Raw genomic sequence first — 18,218 nt, forward strand, 5'->3', positions numbered from 1 at the left:
AGCTCTGAGTGAATTAGTCAGAGAACCAGGTGAAGCACCAGCTCTTCAAACCAGTGACCTTCCTCCAGGCCATCCCACCCCAGAGAGATGTCCAGCTTCAGCTCATTTCCACAAGCCTGGACAGGCTGGGGCCACCACAAGCTGCTCTGGCAGCAACTGATCTCTTCCATACATCCTTCCAGTTGTCCTCACATCTACACAGGAAGGAGGCATGGACCAGCTGTCAACCCTGTGCTGTAGAGGGGATCATCTGCCAGCTGCAGGTCCACATACCTTTCCCTTGCCACGGTCCATACACCCTGCACTACGCAGCCTTTCCCAGGGTGAGCCCTCCACCATGAACAGTCAGGGCTCTGTGCCAGCCTCTGCCGATCTTGCTCTTCCCTTTCCTTCCCTGCCTGCTTTTCCCTCATCAGGGTTTTGGTGAGACCTTCTCCACTCGGCAGCCTCTGTGGCTGAAGGTGCTCTGTCGTGCTGCACCAGCAGCATTTTCCCTGTGGGATCATCCCAGTAGCTCCACAAACAGCATCCCTAAGCCACCAGGTCCAAAAGGTTTCAAGATACATTGTGATGATGTTGGCCAGTGATTTAGCAGAAGCTGTAATGAAGCTCGTAGCATTCCTGGGGGAATTTGCTAACCTGAGAGCTTAGAGAAATGTATCCGAAGGAGATCCATACAAACCGCATCACCAGGATGACCACAAAGACCCCAGGCATTGCTCCCGTCACCTTGGCCACCCTCTGGCCACCGCTGGCCTCCAGCTTGTGCCGAGCTGGCTGTGGTGTGGTGGCAGCAGCAGCCAGCGATGTTTCTGCAAGCACGGAGGAGAAAATCAGCTCTCCCAGGGAAACAAAGCAGGGGAGCTGCTGGCTCCCTTTGGAGAGAGGGATTTCCAGCCTGAGAACAAAGCTATGGATGCTTCCCCCAAAGCACATTGTGCATGCTGGTATTAATGTTTCAGGCACTGCATACAGGACCGCCCCAGAAACAAGCACTGACATGCAAGCATATGAGCTCCTAGGTCTGAGCACTGGCCAAACAGCAGTGCCAGCTGGGGGCATTGGGCAAGCAGGGCAAGGAGAGCTCTACTGTGTCCAAAGAGAGATGATTTATCAGTGTGCCCGCAGAACCTGGCTTGCAGGACAGCCACGCCATTGTGAGAGATGCTGCACATGATAGGGGATGCAAATCTACAGAGAACATTGAGGGAGGAGAGAGGTGCCAGCTTTATTGTAAGCCAAAGCTTTAATTGCTCTGCTCCAAATTACAGCTGTGGGACTGGGAGAGCTCATGCACCCAGAAAGCCTTTTAGAGCAGCTTATCACCATCCAGCGGGTGCAGAAAAGCACAGCGTGAGGAACCAGCACCTAATCCCAGCTCCTGCAGTCACTCAGAGCGCTTTGTTCAGCATTACCTGCTCCTTTAGGGTAACCTGAGAGGATACAAGAAGACAACAGTGTAAGCAGCAGCTTAGCAAATATGACTAACTACTGTAGGTAGCGTGTTTTAACTTGGCTTTAGGCATGCTGACAGGAAATAACATAATCAAAAGCCATCAGACATGAGAAGGTGAAGAAGGAAGAGAAGGGCCACCCCCTTGGCAGGGCTGAGACAGCAAGGTTATTTACAAAACAGCTGGTAGACATATGTCTTATTTATACAGGATAAGAAAACTAAAACCATCTGCTGTTAGTGCAAAGTTCTCTTTGTGTTATGAGCAGGATCATTTAATAATATGCAGTTACTTCATACAGATTAAGACAGAAGTAATTAAAGGAAAGGTTGTGCTCTGAGGCAGAGTTCCCCCGGCACTCAATTCTAGTCCTTGGGGAAGCTCTCACTTGTAGGCACCCCCAAAATCAAATCCCCAGACTTCAGAGCATTTTCCCCAGCAGCTTAGCTGTTGTGTCCTTTGAAGTAACATTTTAGGTTTAAATTCAGATCTTTATCCTCCTTTCTTACCTTTAGCTTCTTGCTAGTTTATTATCCATGCAGCCATGAATTTCAGAACGCCTTGCCTCGTTAACATGCAGACCCCCCTTTGATGTGTCTCTGTTACACCACACTCTGGCCATTCAAGGCCAGGCTGGATGTGATTCTGGGCAACTGCTGTAGATGAAGATGTCCCTGCTCATTGCAGGGGGTTGGATTGCATGAACTTTGAAGGTTTGGGTTTCCAAGCCAAACCGTTCTGTGACTCTATGTGCATTGCTGAGAGCCCAGGTTTATGGGGCAGGTTCCCATGCTCCTGCCAGGGATCAGGGATCAGGGCTTGCTCCCTGCCCTGATGAAGAACCTGAAGGTCAGAGTTAGGAGGATATTAAGGGTTAGAAGAAGACCTGCCTTGGTACCAAAGCTGGGAACAAGGTCTCCTGGGAAATGTTTTCACCTGAAAGCAAAATAAACCCATGTAGATCCCTGGTACAAAGCACTGCCAGGATGCCAGGAGGCTTTTGGCTTGCCAGGAACCTAGAAGAAATAATTTGAGCCTGAGTGAGGTTGACATCAAGATTTTCTCTCTTTCCTCTCCCCTCTATGAGCTCACTGGTGAACCAGAAGCGATGGTTTTGGCCATCTGGAGAGTGAAATCACAACAGCAGCAAATGCTTTTCAGGTGCCTCAGTGAAGTATGAAACTTGCTCCTTCCTTTCTGTCTCTGCTCATGTGTGCGTGCATTTTGAGCCTCCTTTCACCTCCGCAAGAACCTGACTTCAGTCCTCTTGCAGCAGGAAAACATTAAACCATGTCTGCCCCAGCTCTCCATAATTTTTCTTACCTGCACAGCACACACTGGCCATGCCGTGGACCAGGGCACTGTGGCACAGAGGTGCCTCCAGCACTGCCTCAGCACACAGGTGCTGCTTTGTACCCACACGGGGGGACCTAGACAGCATCCTTGGGACAGGGCATTGACGGCTTCAAGGGGACAAGGGGAGGGAAAAAAGAAACCAATAAACTCAAGCGATGAAGAGCACAAGTGCTCACCATCCACTGACCAATACCCAGTCTGGCCTGAGCAGCAACTGGTCCCTTCTGGGTGACTCCCCCCAGTTTATATTCTGGGCATGATGTGCTGTGGTATGGAATACCCCTTTGGCTGGTTTGAGTTGGGTGTCCTGTCCTGTCTCTGCTTCCTCCTGGCTTCCCCTCCTCTCTGACAGAGCATGAGACTGAAAAGTCCTTGGTCAGGGTAAGCATTACTTAGCAACAACTAAAACATCAGTGTGTTATCAGCATTGTTCTCAGACTGAAGCCAAAACACAGCACTGCACCAGCTACTAGGAGGGAGAAAAATGACTGCTACTGCTGAACCCAGGGCAGGAACCAATGCAGCAGCTTTCTATAGTGATGAACCCAAGGGAACAAAGCAGCAGAGGGATATTTTGTGAAGGCCAAGCACACCCCCCCATCTTTGCAGATGTGTTTTGCTCTGTAGCCGCACATTCCCGTCCCGCTGAGGCAGCCTAACCCTGACTTCTTGCTCCTGCTTTTTATAAAGCTACCGACATTTGAAACAAAGCAATCTAATTAAAGAATAACTATTTAGCTTGAGACAGGCAGGCAGGTATTCAGGCCCATTTTCTGACATGATGCATGATCCGACGGGAGCAGCGCTGCGGGCGTTGTGTGCTGTTCAAACCCAATTTAAAAATACACGGCGTGGCAGCAAAAATAGACGTGACCCTCGGCACAGCCATCACCACACGCATAAACAGCTCCTGTAAAATGCCACCGGTGATTTGCGTGGCAGCAGTGGAACAGCAGCACCCACCTTCCTAAGTGCTGCTGTGATAAGCCCATGTGAACACCATTGCAGCACGTTCCCATGGCAGGGCTTCCACAGCTGCCTCAGCTTTGGAACCCCAAATTGGGGCCCAGCCTTTCCTGAAACCTTAAGGGAAATTCCTGTCCCCTTATGCATGTGACCTGACATCCAGCTCTTGGCACGCTGAGGGATACCTGAAATGACTCTGCTACCTTTGCCACATCTGAATTACTGTGACATCTAAGTGACAGGTGAGAGACAGCAGTGTGGGGAAAATAACCTTTACACCCTTAAACACTGAGGAGCTCACATCCAAGCATTCACACCCCAGAGATGCTGAGGAGCATCTGCAGGGATGCAGGATGCAGAGATGCAGGAGCAGCAGCACCAGCTCCAAGCCCACATGCATGCCTGGCGATTGACCCAGTCCGAGAGCTGTGGGTCAAACCCTGGTGCTCCCGAAGCAGCCCTCAGTTGCAGCAGAAGGGGATTCAGGCACAACCCCAGCTTTGGTGAGAGGGGTTGGGAAACACAAGCTATAGGGCCACACGTCACCCGTGAATGAGAAAACCATCTCTGAGTGGCCTGAGCCTGTGCTGGGTCCCTACAGGAGCAAAGGGGTATGGCCTCACACATGTGTGGCCCCATGTGAAAGCACAGCTACCTGCAAGACCTAATGCAGTCTAGAGGTAAAAGAGATATGAGAGACCCTTTCAGGCCCACCTTGGTACCCATACATGGGAAACCAGCAGGGCACTTATGGGGTTAGATACAGAAGGAAAACCCTAAAGGAAGTAGCTCTGGGATGGGAAACCACAAGGGAACAAATCACATAATACCGCTGAGTTGGTGTACCCACATCCAGGGAAGGCATTAACCAAGCAACGCAGTGTCTCCTCACCACCATCGTGATGTCTAATGGCCCACACATTTTGGTATCAGAAAAGTGTAAATTGCAGCGATGGCAACTTCAAGCAGGCAGTACCAGACCCAGGTACATCATGGCCCTGACTATTCCAATGGGTAAGACACAGCTCCAGGTGTTCAGGGTGCTGCTGAAGCCACATCCAGGCAACCCACATGCAGAACAAGTCAAGAGGGGATGCTCTGTGTCCCGAGAGGCAGCCTAGACCTGGCTTTATTTGCTCTGGGTCCTCATTTTAGTTCTATCTGCATGAGCAGATTATAAAGTACAACTGAAAATATGCCTTTCTGGTTTTGCTGCCTTGGATCATCCTGTCTGCTCCAGCCCTGCCGTTCCCGTGGGTCATTATTTGGGCACATTCATGGCGTGTGGTTTCTCTGACATAGACAGTGAAATGGCAGTGTCTAAAAGCATTTCTATTTCCCCCAAAGCCTGGAGTCAAATTGAAGGCAGAAACATTTCTGGGCATGAAGCTTGGCTCTGGGCATGTTAGGGCTTTGTCCTGCAGGGAATGCCTGGCTGCCAAAGGGCAGAAGTGAAGGGTTTGGAGAAGATAACTCCTGCTTTGCAGCAGTCCCTGAGCAGTGCAGCAGAGCTCAGCACCTGGGACCTGATCGTTTGCAAGGCAGAAGAGATTCACCCATTGCTGGTTTTCTCCTCCTGGCAACTCTCGCTGTGTTTTGGGCACAGATGTTCAGAATCAGTGCTGGTAACTGATCTAGAAACACGTGGCCCCAGGAGACCCAGAAAGCTGCGGTAGCAGGGAGGGAATGGAGTGGATGCACTTCGTGAGAAACATCTCCAGGGTTTGCCTCAGGGCCTGGCTGTTTTCCAAGCCATGCTTTCTGCACACCTAGGCTTGCTGGGATCTCAGCCTTGGCAGTGCCCATAGGATGCTCCTCTGTGCCTCTGGGGCCTCTCAGCTGTGAGGATCCAACACCAGAGCATCAAGTACCTCGCATCTTCCCAAGGAGACCCAAGTGTAAACCCACCATGCATCTGCCCAGCTCAAGCTGTTGCCTCACAGGAACAACCTCGCTCTTGGCTCTGCACCATGGCCACACCAGACGTGCCCCCAGTGCCATCAGCCGCTGGAGGCAGAGGGGTGCTCAGCCAAGGTGTTTCTCACAGCACCACATCATTTTTGTCAAGGTGTTTCATTTCTAACAGAGAAGCTTGAGGAAAAGCAGCTGCTGAAGACTCGCAAAGCAGGATGAGAGCACACCATGGGCGAGGCTCCAGAGCACTCATTTCATTTCCTTCAAGTGGGTTTATTACCCACCCAGTAGGGAAGGGGGTTGGTTGCCTTTTCCCAGCATGAGAAGCCAGGGGAGGCTGGGAGGCTGCTCACCCCCAGCCACAACTCATGCACTCCACATGCTGTTTCTTCCCCCTAACGGGAAACACTTACAATCATAGGATCATAGAATCATTAGGGTTGGAAAGGACCTTACGATCATCCAGTTCCAACCCCCCTGCCATGGGCAGGGACACCTCACACTAAACCATGTCACCCAAGGCTTTGTCCAACCTGGCCTTGAACACTGCCAGGGATGGAGCATTCACAACTTCCCTGGGCAACCCATTCCAGTGCCTCACCACCCTCACAGTAAAGAATTTCCTCCTTATATCCAATCTAAACTTCCCCTGTTTAAGTTTTAACCCGTTACCCCTTGTCCTGTCACTACAGTCCCTAATGAAGAGTCCCTCTCCAGCATCCCTATAGCCCCCTTCAGATACTGGAAGGCTGCTATGAGGTCTCCACGCAGCCTTCTCTTCTCCAGGCTGAACAGCCCCAACTTTCTCAGCCTGTCTTCATACAGGAGGCACTTAAACACGTGGCCAAGGAAACTTGGTGAACACAGCTCCTTGCACACCACACAGTGATTCATCACCACCAAGAGAAAGCCCCTTGGTTCCCTGCCAGAGGACCAGGTCATGGCCTGCAAGTCACAGTGGGTTTTCTGAGATACCTCCCTGCTGTGGCTCCGAGCACCCCAGGCCATCGCTGGGGGCCTTGGATGGTCCCCGCTCCCACAAGTGGGGTTTAGCAAGAAGACACTGGCTGATGGTGAGGAAATGCTTCACCAAAGCCCACAGCTCACTGGTGATGATGGGGACTGTTGACTCGCCAGCATCCATGCTGCTCAGCAGAAAGACCCCTGGTACTTACGCTGGTGTGGACAGGTCCTGACAGCGTGTTGCACGTAGTATTCACCATCACTGGCAAGCCTGTGGGAATGGCAAGCTTCACCAACCCTGTGGTTAGCCCAGGTATTTGCTCCTGTCAAGTCAAAGCTATTTGAGAGCCCAGGGCTGAATTGCTGTTTTGCACAGCCACTCAGTGACCTGAATTGCAGAGCTGGGCTCTGCCTGGCCTCTCTCACACACACAACAGCCCTCAGCCACAGCAGGACCTAGATCTCAACCAGGGATGAGTTGACTGCAGCATTAACTGTCATCTCCTGCCTTCAGGGCTGAGTCTCATCCAGTTTGACCCCTAGCAGTGTGTTAGACTCGTCTCTCTGGAACTTGGCTCAGTTGCACTCATGCCACAGCATTAGTTGCAAGCAAGGGTGGGTCAGGTCCATTTCTACACCATGAGCCCCATTGCTGGTCTGTGGAGGAGAAATCAGTGCATTAGGCCCAGGTCACAGCCCTGCAGCAACTCATTCCTTACCATCCAAGGCAAGCTCAGCAGCCACTGGCTTTTCCCCGCCTCTGAACATTTGGTTTTGCCTCCCCAACTTTCCATTCAGCCCACCAGGATGCAGGTATGAAACCTCCTACCACCACTGCACAGGATTGTGCCTGTTTTCCCTTTTCCTTTTCCTTTCTCTATAGCCAAGTGCCACATGGGAGCAGGCAGCAAACCCCTGGTGCCTGCCCGTGATCACACTGGGGTGAGACAAAAGCCCTCCCAAGCCTCCCATGCTCAGGCCACCAGCATCTGCATCCACTCTTCACTGGGAAGAGACCTGCCTCCATCCTCAGTGGAAGCATGGGGACAGCCAGTAGCATCTCACCAGAGTGAGTCACACAGGGCCAAAAGCAGGAGCTCTTTCAAGGGAGCAGCATCTCTTGGAGCAGAGGCAGCAGAACCAGGGTGCTCAGACCAAAGAAGTAAAGCCCCAGTGTTCTAAAGGCAAAGGGAGGTTTCCCACCCTCTCGGTGGTGAGGACGGGGGACATCCTCTCAAGAACAGGAGAGGGCTGCAGTGCTCTGAGGCTGCAGATGAGTGCAGAGGCTGCTGCAATAGAAGCATAAACCCGCCGGACCCGCTGTTGCTGCAGAGCTCTATGAAATGGGTGATTTCTGAGCAGAGTTTGGCTGGAGAGCGCCGGTGCTATGAAAACCAAAGAAGTGACTTTGGGCTTGGGCGCTTCCTCCTGGCACGCAAAAAGGTGATTTGTGATTCAGAGGATGAGGAACTTATCATCAGAAGGAGCTGGGACAGAGCTCGGTGTTTACACATGGAAGAACAAGGCAGGCACCAGGAGCAGATATATTTATACCCATCCATTAATAAAAGAAGCCGAGTCAACCATACCTTTGTGCTAAAGTTAGAGCAGAGCACTCAACACGGCCTTAAAAAGGCAAGAAAGTTTCCACAAAGTGGGACAGCTGCTCCCGGTGTTGGCTCTGCGCATCCTGAGCCCGGCACTGGGAACAGGAGCCAAACGTGGAGAGGCTTCTCCATGCAAGAAGGCTGACTGCAGGGGTCTGGTCGTGGGGTGATGGTCACTGCACATCAGGAGACCTGCAGAAGACAATGACCTCTTCCCATAAGCAGAAATCCTCTGGCTTTGACTCCAGTGCTCTTTGCTTCCCCAGCCATGGGGCTCAGACAAGCCTTCACCTCCACATGGGAGAAGCCATGAGGGCAGGCTGGCCACATGGATGAGGACTTGGTTGGTGAGGCTGTGTCCATCAGCCAGCAGAGGGAAGGGGAGCAGCACCCAAGGGTTGCAGGTCTGGATTAGGGAAGGGTCTGTGCGAGCCCAGGGGGAACAGAGAGCACCCAGGACAGTCAATAGCTTATTGATATAATGGTTATATTGCTGGCTTATATTGATATAACCTCCAGCCGAGGTTATATCAATAGGGCTGCCCAGCATGGATCACTGGAAGCTCCTGGATCAGGACTTGACATTTAGAAAGGCTTCAGAAATAACTAACTGCAGCAAGTCCCTTAACACACAGATAAGGCTGGAGCTGGGTGGCCTCAACTCCCAAGCACCAGGGAGTGTTACAACACTGACTGGTAGGAAAGGCCTAGGAAAGTTGGATCTTTGTTCCTTGCTTCTAGAAAGCGATCTGTTGTGCTTCTTCTTGCCAATAAACACGAGCTCCCATAGTCATTTCCCTGTCTGCCATCCCTCTTCCCCCCCACTCCAGCCCCTGAATCATACCGGAAGCTCTTTGCTGAACTGGTCCCAGTTCATGTGGAGCCGCAGGAGCCAGCACTGGATGTGCTGTGACAGAAATGACCACGCTGCAGGCAAACTGAGAACAACCACAAACTATAGATCGTGTTTAAATCAACGTTAAGTAAGTGCATCGCAGTCTTTGTTCTCCATACCCCAGTGGAAACAGCCACAAGTGACAACCAGTCCCAGGCTGTGCAGGGAAGGAAACGGGACTGAGGGCAAGCACAGGAGGCTATGGGTCACCTCTCACCCTGCAGGATGTGTTGAAGTTGTTGGCATTCCAGCATGGATTTCGCTCCTGAGCTCATGCTGAAAATGCTACAGTTACATGAACTGGACTGACCTTTGAGCAAGACCTATGTCTTGGACCTCCAGGGGTTTCTTCCAACCAACATTATTCCATGACTTTGTGATTTCCTTTATAAAGACATAAAGGAAGCATGCAGGTAGCTCTCCATCCCTCTCCTGTTACCCAGAGGGATGCTCAGGCTGCCATCCCCAAACTCCTGTAGTCAGTAACAGACCAGCAGCAAAGTCTGGAGAACAGGTCAGCTTCCCACTGAGCCAGGGATCAGGGCTTCTTCCTGCACCTCCAGGCTCAAATCTCCTGGGGCAGCTTGTCAGTGCCAGTGTAAGACACAGCCTTAGCAGTCACACTAACCTCACCCTGGAGCTCTTCTGCAAATTCAGGTTGGGTTTATCAACCATTTCAATAAGATCCAAATGCTCTCCAGCAAACACTATCATTTAGTGACCGTGTCCCACCATGCCACTGCCAAACACAGCTGCACAACACAAGGATTCTTGCTCAGCAACCATGTTGGTAGACCTCAGGCTGGCACTGAGCCCTGCGGCCTGGAGCCCATGTCCCTCTTCTGGGCTACTTCCTCATGTGATGGAGGGACTGTCACTTAGTAGATGCTACCTTTGCACACTGGAACAGGCACTGTGGCTTGCGGTGGGCAATGGGCAGCTGTGACTTGTGGGGTTTGCCTTTTATTTATTATAATTACTTATAGTTTACAGAAAGGGAATTCATTACATGAGCAGTGTTAATTTCCTTAGCCAGCTTGTAGTGCATCCAAGGAATCTGTATCTGGTTCCTTTGACCAGCTCTACTTTCGATAAACTCATCGTAAGCAATGCAATGATCATAGACTCATAAAATTATTTGGGTTGGAAGGGACCTTAAAGCTGATCCAGTCCCAACCCCCTGCCGTGGGCAGGGACATCTTCCACTAGATCAGGTTGCTCCAAGCCACATCCAACCTGGCCTTGAACACTGCCAGGGATGGGGCAGCCACAGCTTCTCTGGCCAACCTGTGCCAGTGCCTCACCACCCTCACAGGGAAGAATTTCTTCCTAATGTCTAATCTAAATCTACCCCCTTTTAGCTTAAAGCCATTGACTGAAATACCATATTGCAACATTCTGAATGACTTACGAGCGAATCCCAGGATCAGCCATTTTATAGCTTTGCCTTGAAATGAAGGTAGGCAGGAAGACCTGGAGCACCTTTGATTTCCTCTGGAAGCATGCCTCTGCACCACCTTTCTCCCAGTGAAGCAGAGCTTTGTTTCAAAGCCTCTCCCTGTCTCCTGGATGCAGAATCCCCATACCAGCTCTTCCACAACAATTATTCAGCCCTGATTTCCAGGCATCTAATTTTAGCAGTCACTGTTGAACATCCTCTCGAGTTATTGTTAGAATGAAATGAGGATCTGACAGGAACACATTGCAGCTCCTCAGTAAATACTGGGAAGGAATGCTTAAGGAGCTCAGGTGCCTTCCTGCACCCTTACCAACAACCCCACTACGTAGGGACCCATCTTATCCCACCCCTTTTGGTCCAGGTACCTTGCATTTCCAAAAGAGCAAAATCCTGTGCCCACCTCAACTGTACTGGGCATATTTCGCTCCATCATTTTGCTCAGTTACCAGTTTCTATAATTACTTGTAAATTTGCCACAGGGATTTATTATTTATCATTTTTAGGATCATTTCAGCTGAAAGGGCATCTGATTATATGCATATATATTTGCATGAGCTCTTTTTCTGGAGGATCTCTTAAGTAGTTCACAGAATATGAATGAATTTCTGCTTGTCTGCAGCACTACTCCTTTTACAGGCAGGACAACAGGGGCTGTCATTAGGAGACATGTCCAAATTCCCAGAGGAAATTTATGCCGAGCACAGGAACACCGGCTTCCAGTGGTGTGTGTTAACTATTAAACCTGCTCTAACACAGACAGCGGGAGGTTGGCAACACAGGCATTAAAGAAAATGCTGATACTGTGATTTGAAGTCGTCGTCTCTCCTTCCACACCAACAGGTTCAAACACAGATTAGGCTTGGAAAGAGAAAAAAAACCCAGGCTCCTTATCAGATAGCAAACAAATGGCCCTTTTCTGCTAGTAAGCAGCTATGGGAAAGAACAGCAAGGAAAGGTGCTGGTGTATGAACAGACAGGGCTGGGATTTTGCCCTTCACAGAATCATGGAAGAGTTTGGGTTGGAAGGGACCTTCAACGGGCATCGAGTCAAACCCTCTGCAATGAGCAACTTCAAGGAGATCAGACTGCTCAGCACCACATCCAGCCTTGAGTATCTCCAGGGATGGCGCATCCACCAACTCTCTGGGCAACCTGCTCCAAGGCTTTGCCCTTTATCACTGTTAAGAAGATGCTATCATTCTCACTCTTCACACCAGCCTCCCTTCTTTGTGTTTTACCTGCTAGGGATGTAAACCAGCAAAGTTCATCCAGATGCACTGAAAAACAGACAACACATGGGAGCCAGCAGACTGGTGTTTCTCTCTTTTATTTAAAAACAGTGCTTCATTACCATTTGCAAAGGGTTAGGAAGGGTTTCCCCCCTTGCTTAGAGTTTATAAAAGCCAGCAACATGATCAATAATTTATACACATGGATAGTAATACAAAAAAAAGGAATAAAAGCTAAAGATCTAACTACTCCAACCTTCACAATTCCAGCTACTTGATAATAATAGGAATAACCCAATGAATACTGTATGGTCTGAAAGCTACTATACAATATGATACTTAACGAGGGAGGGCGGGAAGTTAGAGGCTGTCACAAAGCCCTGGGATGCAGATACTGCTTCTCCAGAGTCAGCAGGGAAATGGGACCCTGGGCAAGCGGCTCGGGCATCCTAGGAAATGATCCAGGGGAAGGGAACACATCCCACTCGGGACACATCCCGTTCCCCGGCGGTACCTGGCAATGGGAGGTGCTGGGGAGACCGCGTGAAGGGGCAAGTCCGTCGTTGCCATTGGAGGTGCTGCGGCATCTCAGCCTCGCACTGAACGTCTCCAAGTCTCAAGTAGATCAGCCTGTGAGGTCAGTAAAATGCTCCACCAGCTCCGTAACGCTCTACAGCCCTGGTTCTCATCTGCTATCAGCCCCAGGTTTTAGCTCCAGGTATTTACAAGCGGGATTTATCATATTAAAAAAAAAGAAAAAAAAAGAAGAAAAAAAAAAAGGAAAAAACCCAGACCCAAATCACATCCCCTGGGGTAAGAGAGGATTATCTCGTCACTTGATAACACAGCTGAATCAAGCTGCTGAAACTACAACACGTGCACACACAAAATACTGTGAGCAGGAAAAGAATCAATAGAAAAACATGACCAAAACTGAGATTACTGATGTGGGAGAGGCCCAAATTCTGTAAGGAATTCCCTCCTCAGGGAAGCAACAAACCCCTCCAGCAGCAGAGAGCTGGGAAGCTGGCAGAGATTTACTGACCCACTTGAGAACACACAAGCAAACAAAAAGAAGAGTAAAAAAGCAAATCCATTCCTAAGGTGAACCAGCACTTTGCTGACTGCCAGCCAAGGCAATGTGCGGGTGGACGGCTTCAGACACCAGCAATCTCCTGGTGAAATCAGGCAAGGGGTTTTGGCTGATGTGTTCTTGCTCTACCACGAGTCAAGAGGCAGCGTGGGAAGCCCCAGAGCCTGTTTGCCAAGGGCCCCATTTCACGCTCTGGCTATCAGACTCCTGCTTGCCTTGTTGGCTGGAGTTTTTACTGTAGAAGAGAAGTTTAACCAGGGTTGGAGGGCAGAGAGGGCGATCAATGAGGTGGGGGTGGAGGGAAAGGGCTTTTCAGACATTAACATCACCAAAAATAGTGTTTTATGCAACAAGGAATCAAGTCTCACTGGTGTATACTACAAAATGTTTGACGTTTCCCAAGAGCATGTCAAAATAAAAACACAAAGAAGTTTACGTTGGATGTTCATCTTGTTCACTAGGTTGGGGTTTTTTTATACCACACCCCCCCCCCCCCCCCATATCAAAACAGTGCAAACAGGTAACACACTTGAAAAATCACCCCTCTGCACCAAGGACAGCGTTACCCTGACCCTGCCAGGCTGGAGGGCCACAGCAGCAGGCTGCCTGTGCCTGCTGCTTTCCCTTTGGAGCTAGACTCGGCAAAGGCGCTCCCCAGAGCTGGTGTTTGGGTTTCCCTTTATCGAATTCCTAAGTGCTCCCCAAACCCGTTCTCCACTTGCCTCCTCCTTCAGGGCCGGGATGGGAAGGTACACATAGGGATGGGTGGGAACTGGGAGGCTCAGCTTTGTATTCCCTGCTGCTGTGAAGCCATGGGTGCCGGAACTGAAACCCCAGCAGCCAGCTCTCTTCTGGGGCAAGGAAATCATTTCATTAACCATTTCACAACCAGAACTCGAGCCAGCTATTCAGGTAACCCTCCTCAGCTCTCGCTGCGCCCTTCACATCTGTAAGATCTCAAAATGGGTGAGAACAGGGGATATACTTTCACTTCACTTTAGGGACAGGGAAGTGAGGTCTAGAGTAGCAACATGACTGCTCCATGATGACCCTTGAGGATAACTGACAGAGCCCAGCCCAAAACACAGCTCTTGGCCTCCTGAGCTAGCACTCTTCTTGCTGGGCAAGTCTGCTCTCGGGCACTGAAACAGCCGAGCCACAGCTATTTTGAAACATGGCTTTGTCAATCCGAACTCGTGACACAGCATCCACGTAACTGCTTAACCTGGGAGAAGCTGGCTCTAGCAGGCTCATACTGAGCTCCCCGTTGTCTCCAGGTCCCATCATGGCTTTACTTAGAAAAGCTAACCCACCTACAGCAGTGCAGCCTCCCTAGCACAGGGACAGCAACAACGGTTTGTTAACATGCTGGGTATCAATATAACTTATTCCCAGTAGAGAATATGCGATACCAGCAGAAGTCATCTTTGTACCAGCACAACTGTACCCACAAGGAAAGACAGAACAGCATATTAAATGAATCAACTCTTCAGTCCAAAATTTTATCAGTATAATATCATGTGCTGGCCAGACCTATTGCAAGACAGTACAAACAGCAAGACTTAAAGAAACATCTTTTCCTCTACATCAAGAGGAATCCCAGATGCCACCAGACTAGAAGGTGACACACAGCAAGCTATTTGCCAGGCTGCCTGTGCGGTTTCCCTTGGAAAGCCAAGCCCTGCTCTGCAAGGGACCTGTGGCTGCAGACCCATCTCAGGGCAAGCACCAGCTGCCATCGGCCAAATAAGCCAGGGCCTAGTTTAATTCATTAAGTTTAATTCATTAAGTGTAATTAATTTTGCATAGGGAGATATAGGCTTTGTCCTCACTTCTTTAGAAGATGGATATAGCCACGGCTTGGTTACTCTGAATGCATATCAAACCAGTTCATAACACATCTGAGTGAAACCAGAGCTGTTGTTTGCCAAGAGGGAAGAAAGGCTGAAGAGCTCTCCCACCATGGCCCAACACTCACTCAAAATTCCAGCTGGCATGCAAGTTTCTGGGAGGTCCAGTGCTCTGGAGACCTGGAACCAGTGAGCTCCCTCCAGCCCCCAGCTGTGCAAGCATCCCGGCATCTGCAGCCTACTACTGAGAGCACGAAACTGGGATACCAGCGAGCTGCCTCAGTGGGCATCCTGCAGCATTAACTATGGAGTCAAGGAGACACTGGCTGGCTAATGCACTGGAGAAGCCTGGCAGGGAGCGACCGGAGCAGGCCAGGCTCGGATACAGGAGAAATCAGGCTGGATGGTCTAGAGCAGGTATTTCTCGGAGATCATACAGCAAGGGACCACAGTCCTGAAAAGGCTGGGCGCTTCTGCATTAAACCCATCACTCTCCTAACATACTCAGGAGGGCTGAAGCTGCCATGCATAGACTCTGCTCGGAGGCAGAAATGGGGCTGGCTTCCCTACTCCCAGAGAGGCCAAGGGGTGGGGGGGATTGCAGGCAGCACTGCCAGGGCAGGGGAGGGCACTGGGGCAGTCAGAACCAGCTGAACTGAAAGGTAGGAAAAGGGGCAGAGGGATGAGCAACCACCACTGCCGGGCTCCACAAGCTGCACTCCTCCCGCTCGCAGCCTGCTGCACCAGAACTGCCTGCGGGTGAGGGAAGGGATGGCCTCACACAGCCTCTCTGCTCACAGGTAGGTAGAACAAGTCCAGTAGAGACTTCTGCTGCAGAAGTCCCCTGGCTGCCCTGCGGTGGAAACGGCTCCCCCTGAATATGACTATTTCTCCCACCAGTCCTCACTCCCCCCTACCCCAAACTCAGGCAGTAAAACCCCCGGACACCCTGAGTGCCCCTCATTTCCTAAATTTTGTGAACGCCCCAACACACTGTTCCCCCCTCCCCATTTTCAAGCTAACTAAAATATTTATATACAAACAACAACGAAATTGTCATAACAGCAACAAACCAAACTTTGGCTTGGAAAACAAAAAAGTTTAAAAACCAACAATAAAACCAGAAAGAAAAAAAACAAACCCAAAAGGTGGCCAACAGGCTGGCAGTTTGGTGTCCCCTTTTTATCTAGCTATTCCTCCAGAGAATCAATAGCTTCAGGGTCTCTAGATTAACTAAAGGCTTCCTCATTCTTCCCATTCGAGGTGCCTCCTCTCTGCCACACACAGAGAGGACACGTGCATCGCTGGGGAAAGAGCAAAGAAATTCATGGTTGTGCGTGGCTGGGCCAGGACACCTCCCTGGGAGCTCTGCCTGTTGACATCGCTTAGTGTTAAATGCAGCAGGTTTCCCATGCTGGTATCAGCAGTGGATGGAGCAGCCGGTGTATGACAGGAGTTGGAGAGGCTCCACCAACAAACCCACACTCCAAGCAGTCTTTCTGTGGGCAGTGAGCTCACCCGAGTACCCACTGAGGCAGCCTAATCAAACCATGCTTCTGCACTCCTCTGCCATGAGGTTAAGAGACCCTGCCTCTGAGCATGTGGTTACTGGGGGCACTCTAGGAGCCAGCAGCTGAGTAGGGAGGTCTGGAGAAAAGCACCTCCCCATCACAGCACAGCTCACATGGTCATCCAAGAATGCTGACTTTGAAACACAGTGAAATCACTGTCCATTGAGAGCAGAAGGGAGATGGTCTTGGGAGTCGTGGAGCCTTCTGCTCAATAGTCTCTCTGATTCTGAATCTTCTAATATGTAGTGTCTATAGGGACTCAGCAGACCAGGTACGCAACTTTCTATAAGAGGCTGGGCAAAACACAACTATGTAAGGGTGTGGAAATATGGTGGGAAGTTCCTATGAATTCAGAGCTTGCACAAACTGCTTCTGCCTCCCCTTAAAACTCCTGACAGAAACAAAACTACTTCAGGATCAGGTTTAGATGTAAAAGACCCTCTTCCCCCACACAAACCCAAACGCTTGCCCCTTGCCTCAAGCAGCTTATACATGACTTGTGTTTCCTCACTCATGTTATTTGAAACAGATTACTTGCAGAGGCGCCTACACATCCCAAGATGAACAGGAGGAGGGACCTTGTACGCTGGACCTCGATGCATCGGAGCATGGTTCTTCTGCTAGCTTTCTTCCTCTGCGAGGCTGCATGTGCTTCACCCTCTGCAAGCTTAACCACCTGCTGTCCGCAGCAGAGGTTCTCTGTGTGATGCTGCACTGCGTCTGCCACTCCTCGAAGAACGAAGGGGAGGAAAGGGACAGCAAGAGAGAAAGATCTTGAAAAGGAGGAAGGAAAACTAAGGGAATTACAGCCACCAGCAACGGACAACAATCAGCTAGAGTATGTGGGGGGGGGGTGGTGGTGGGAAAGATCATCCTCATCAAAAACTCCTTTCAAAGTCTTGTCCCCTATACAGCAGGCAACAGCCAAAGTCTTTGGGCAGGTTGAGGAAGTCTTCTCTTGCCACGTCTAGAATCCTGACACTGCTGAAACTGTCCCAAACCTGTGCGTGTCAGATGGTGATAAAAATGAGAAAAGTCTCTGCATTTCCCCCATATTTCCAAATGTAAATGACTATTTCCCACCAGCACTTAGGTCCCAGCCACAGCCACAGAGTGCTTCCTTCTGCAGACCAGAAACACGGCAGGTGGAGACTTCTCTCTCACGTCCTCCTGTCTCACAGGCACCAAGCACCAGACCCAGGGAAGTAACTCTGTCTGCGTGTTCCTCATTAATTGCATGATATCAGTTTCTAACAGCTTTCCTTATCACTAATTGCCTTTTCCGTGATTGGTAGGATAATCTATGCACCAACATACAGACACGGAAATGCATTATTTTTACCACAGTTAAAAAAAAAACAAAAAACAAAAACAGAAAAAAAAAAAAAGAAGCACAATCTTTGGAACAAAAGAATTAAAGGCAGAAATTTAAAGGAAAAAAAAATACATATTCAAAGAACATAGTGAGGTATAAAAAAGTATTTTCTCCTTTGTTGTTTTTTTTTTTTGTCTTGTTTTTGTTTTTCCTCCTCATCTTGCTATAGAGTTCCTCTACTAGTAAATATTGCAATAGCCAGGCCTCATGAACTGGGGGGGCTGTCCCACTTGCAGGGGGCTCACGTCACTTCAGTAGGGGGCAAATCGGCTGTAGCCACCTCGGTATAAACTCGCCTGTAGAAATTAAGTGAGAGAAGAAGAGGTTATTAGGAGGAGAACTGGGAAGAAATACTCAGGACAGCACCCAAAGGACTAATGGATGTGTCCAGGCACTGACCCGCCACCATCAGCACCTCTAAGAAGCAAGAGATGAGAACCTTGCCTGCAAAACCAAAGACGTGGCTCAGGAGGATATGCTCGTGGC

The 18,218-nt window shown here is 50.0% G+C and overlaps 1 protein-coding gene and 1 long non-coding RNA gene across 28 annotated transcripts in view; both read right to left on the minus strand.

Moving 5' to 3' along the window:
* Nucleotides 1–1,339: 1,339 nt before the first annotated feature.
* Nucleotides 1,340–11,579, minus strand: LOC134155445 (uncharacterized). Of its 2 annotated transcripts, none has more exons than XR_009961560.1 (4): nucleotides 10,567–11,579; nucleotides 9,373–9,539; nucleotides 8,243–8,452; nucleotides 1,340–1,433 (listed from the first exon to the last, which is right to left on the minus strand). It is a non-coding gene; the product is annotated as an uncharacterized LOC134155445 (long non-coding RNA). The 2 variants fall into 2 exon arrangements; XR_009961561.1 differs by having other exon boundaries at nucleotides 9,105–9,539.
* Nucleotides 11,580–17,872: 6,293 nt separating this feature from the next.
* The window catches only part of RBFOX2 (RNA binding fox-1 homolog 2), a 166,434-nt gene continuing 166,088 nt past the window's right edge, over nucleotides 17,873–18,218 (minus strand). For all 26 annotated transcript variants that reach the window (XM_062602642.1, XM_062602650.1, XM_062602661.1 and 23 more), the window contains one exon: nucleotides 17,873–18,028. In XM_062602642.1, coding sequence (XP_062458626.1) covers nucleotides 17,974–18,028 — 55 coding nt within the window. In that variant the 3' untranslated portion in view covers nucleotides 17,873–17,973. The remainder of the gene's footprint in view (nucleotides 18,029–18,218) is intronic.

The sequence above is a fragment of the Pezoporus occidentalis genome, unplaced genomic scaffold (genome assembly GCF_034315485.1).
Source record: "Pezoporus occidentalis ecotype Australia unplaced genomic scaffold, CSIRO_AGI_Poc_V1 ctg78, whole genome shotgun sequence".
NCBI lineage: Eukaryota > Metazoa > Chordata > Aves > Psittaciformes > Psittacidae > Pezoporus > Pezoporus occidentalis.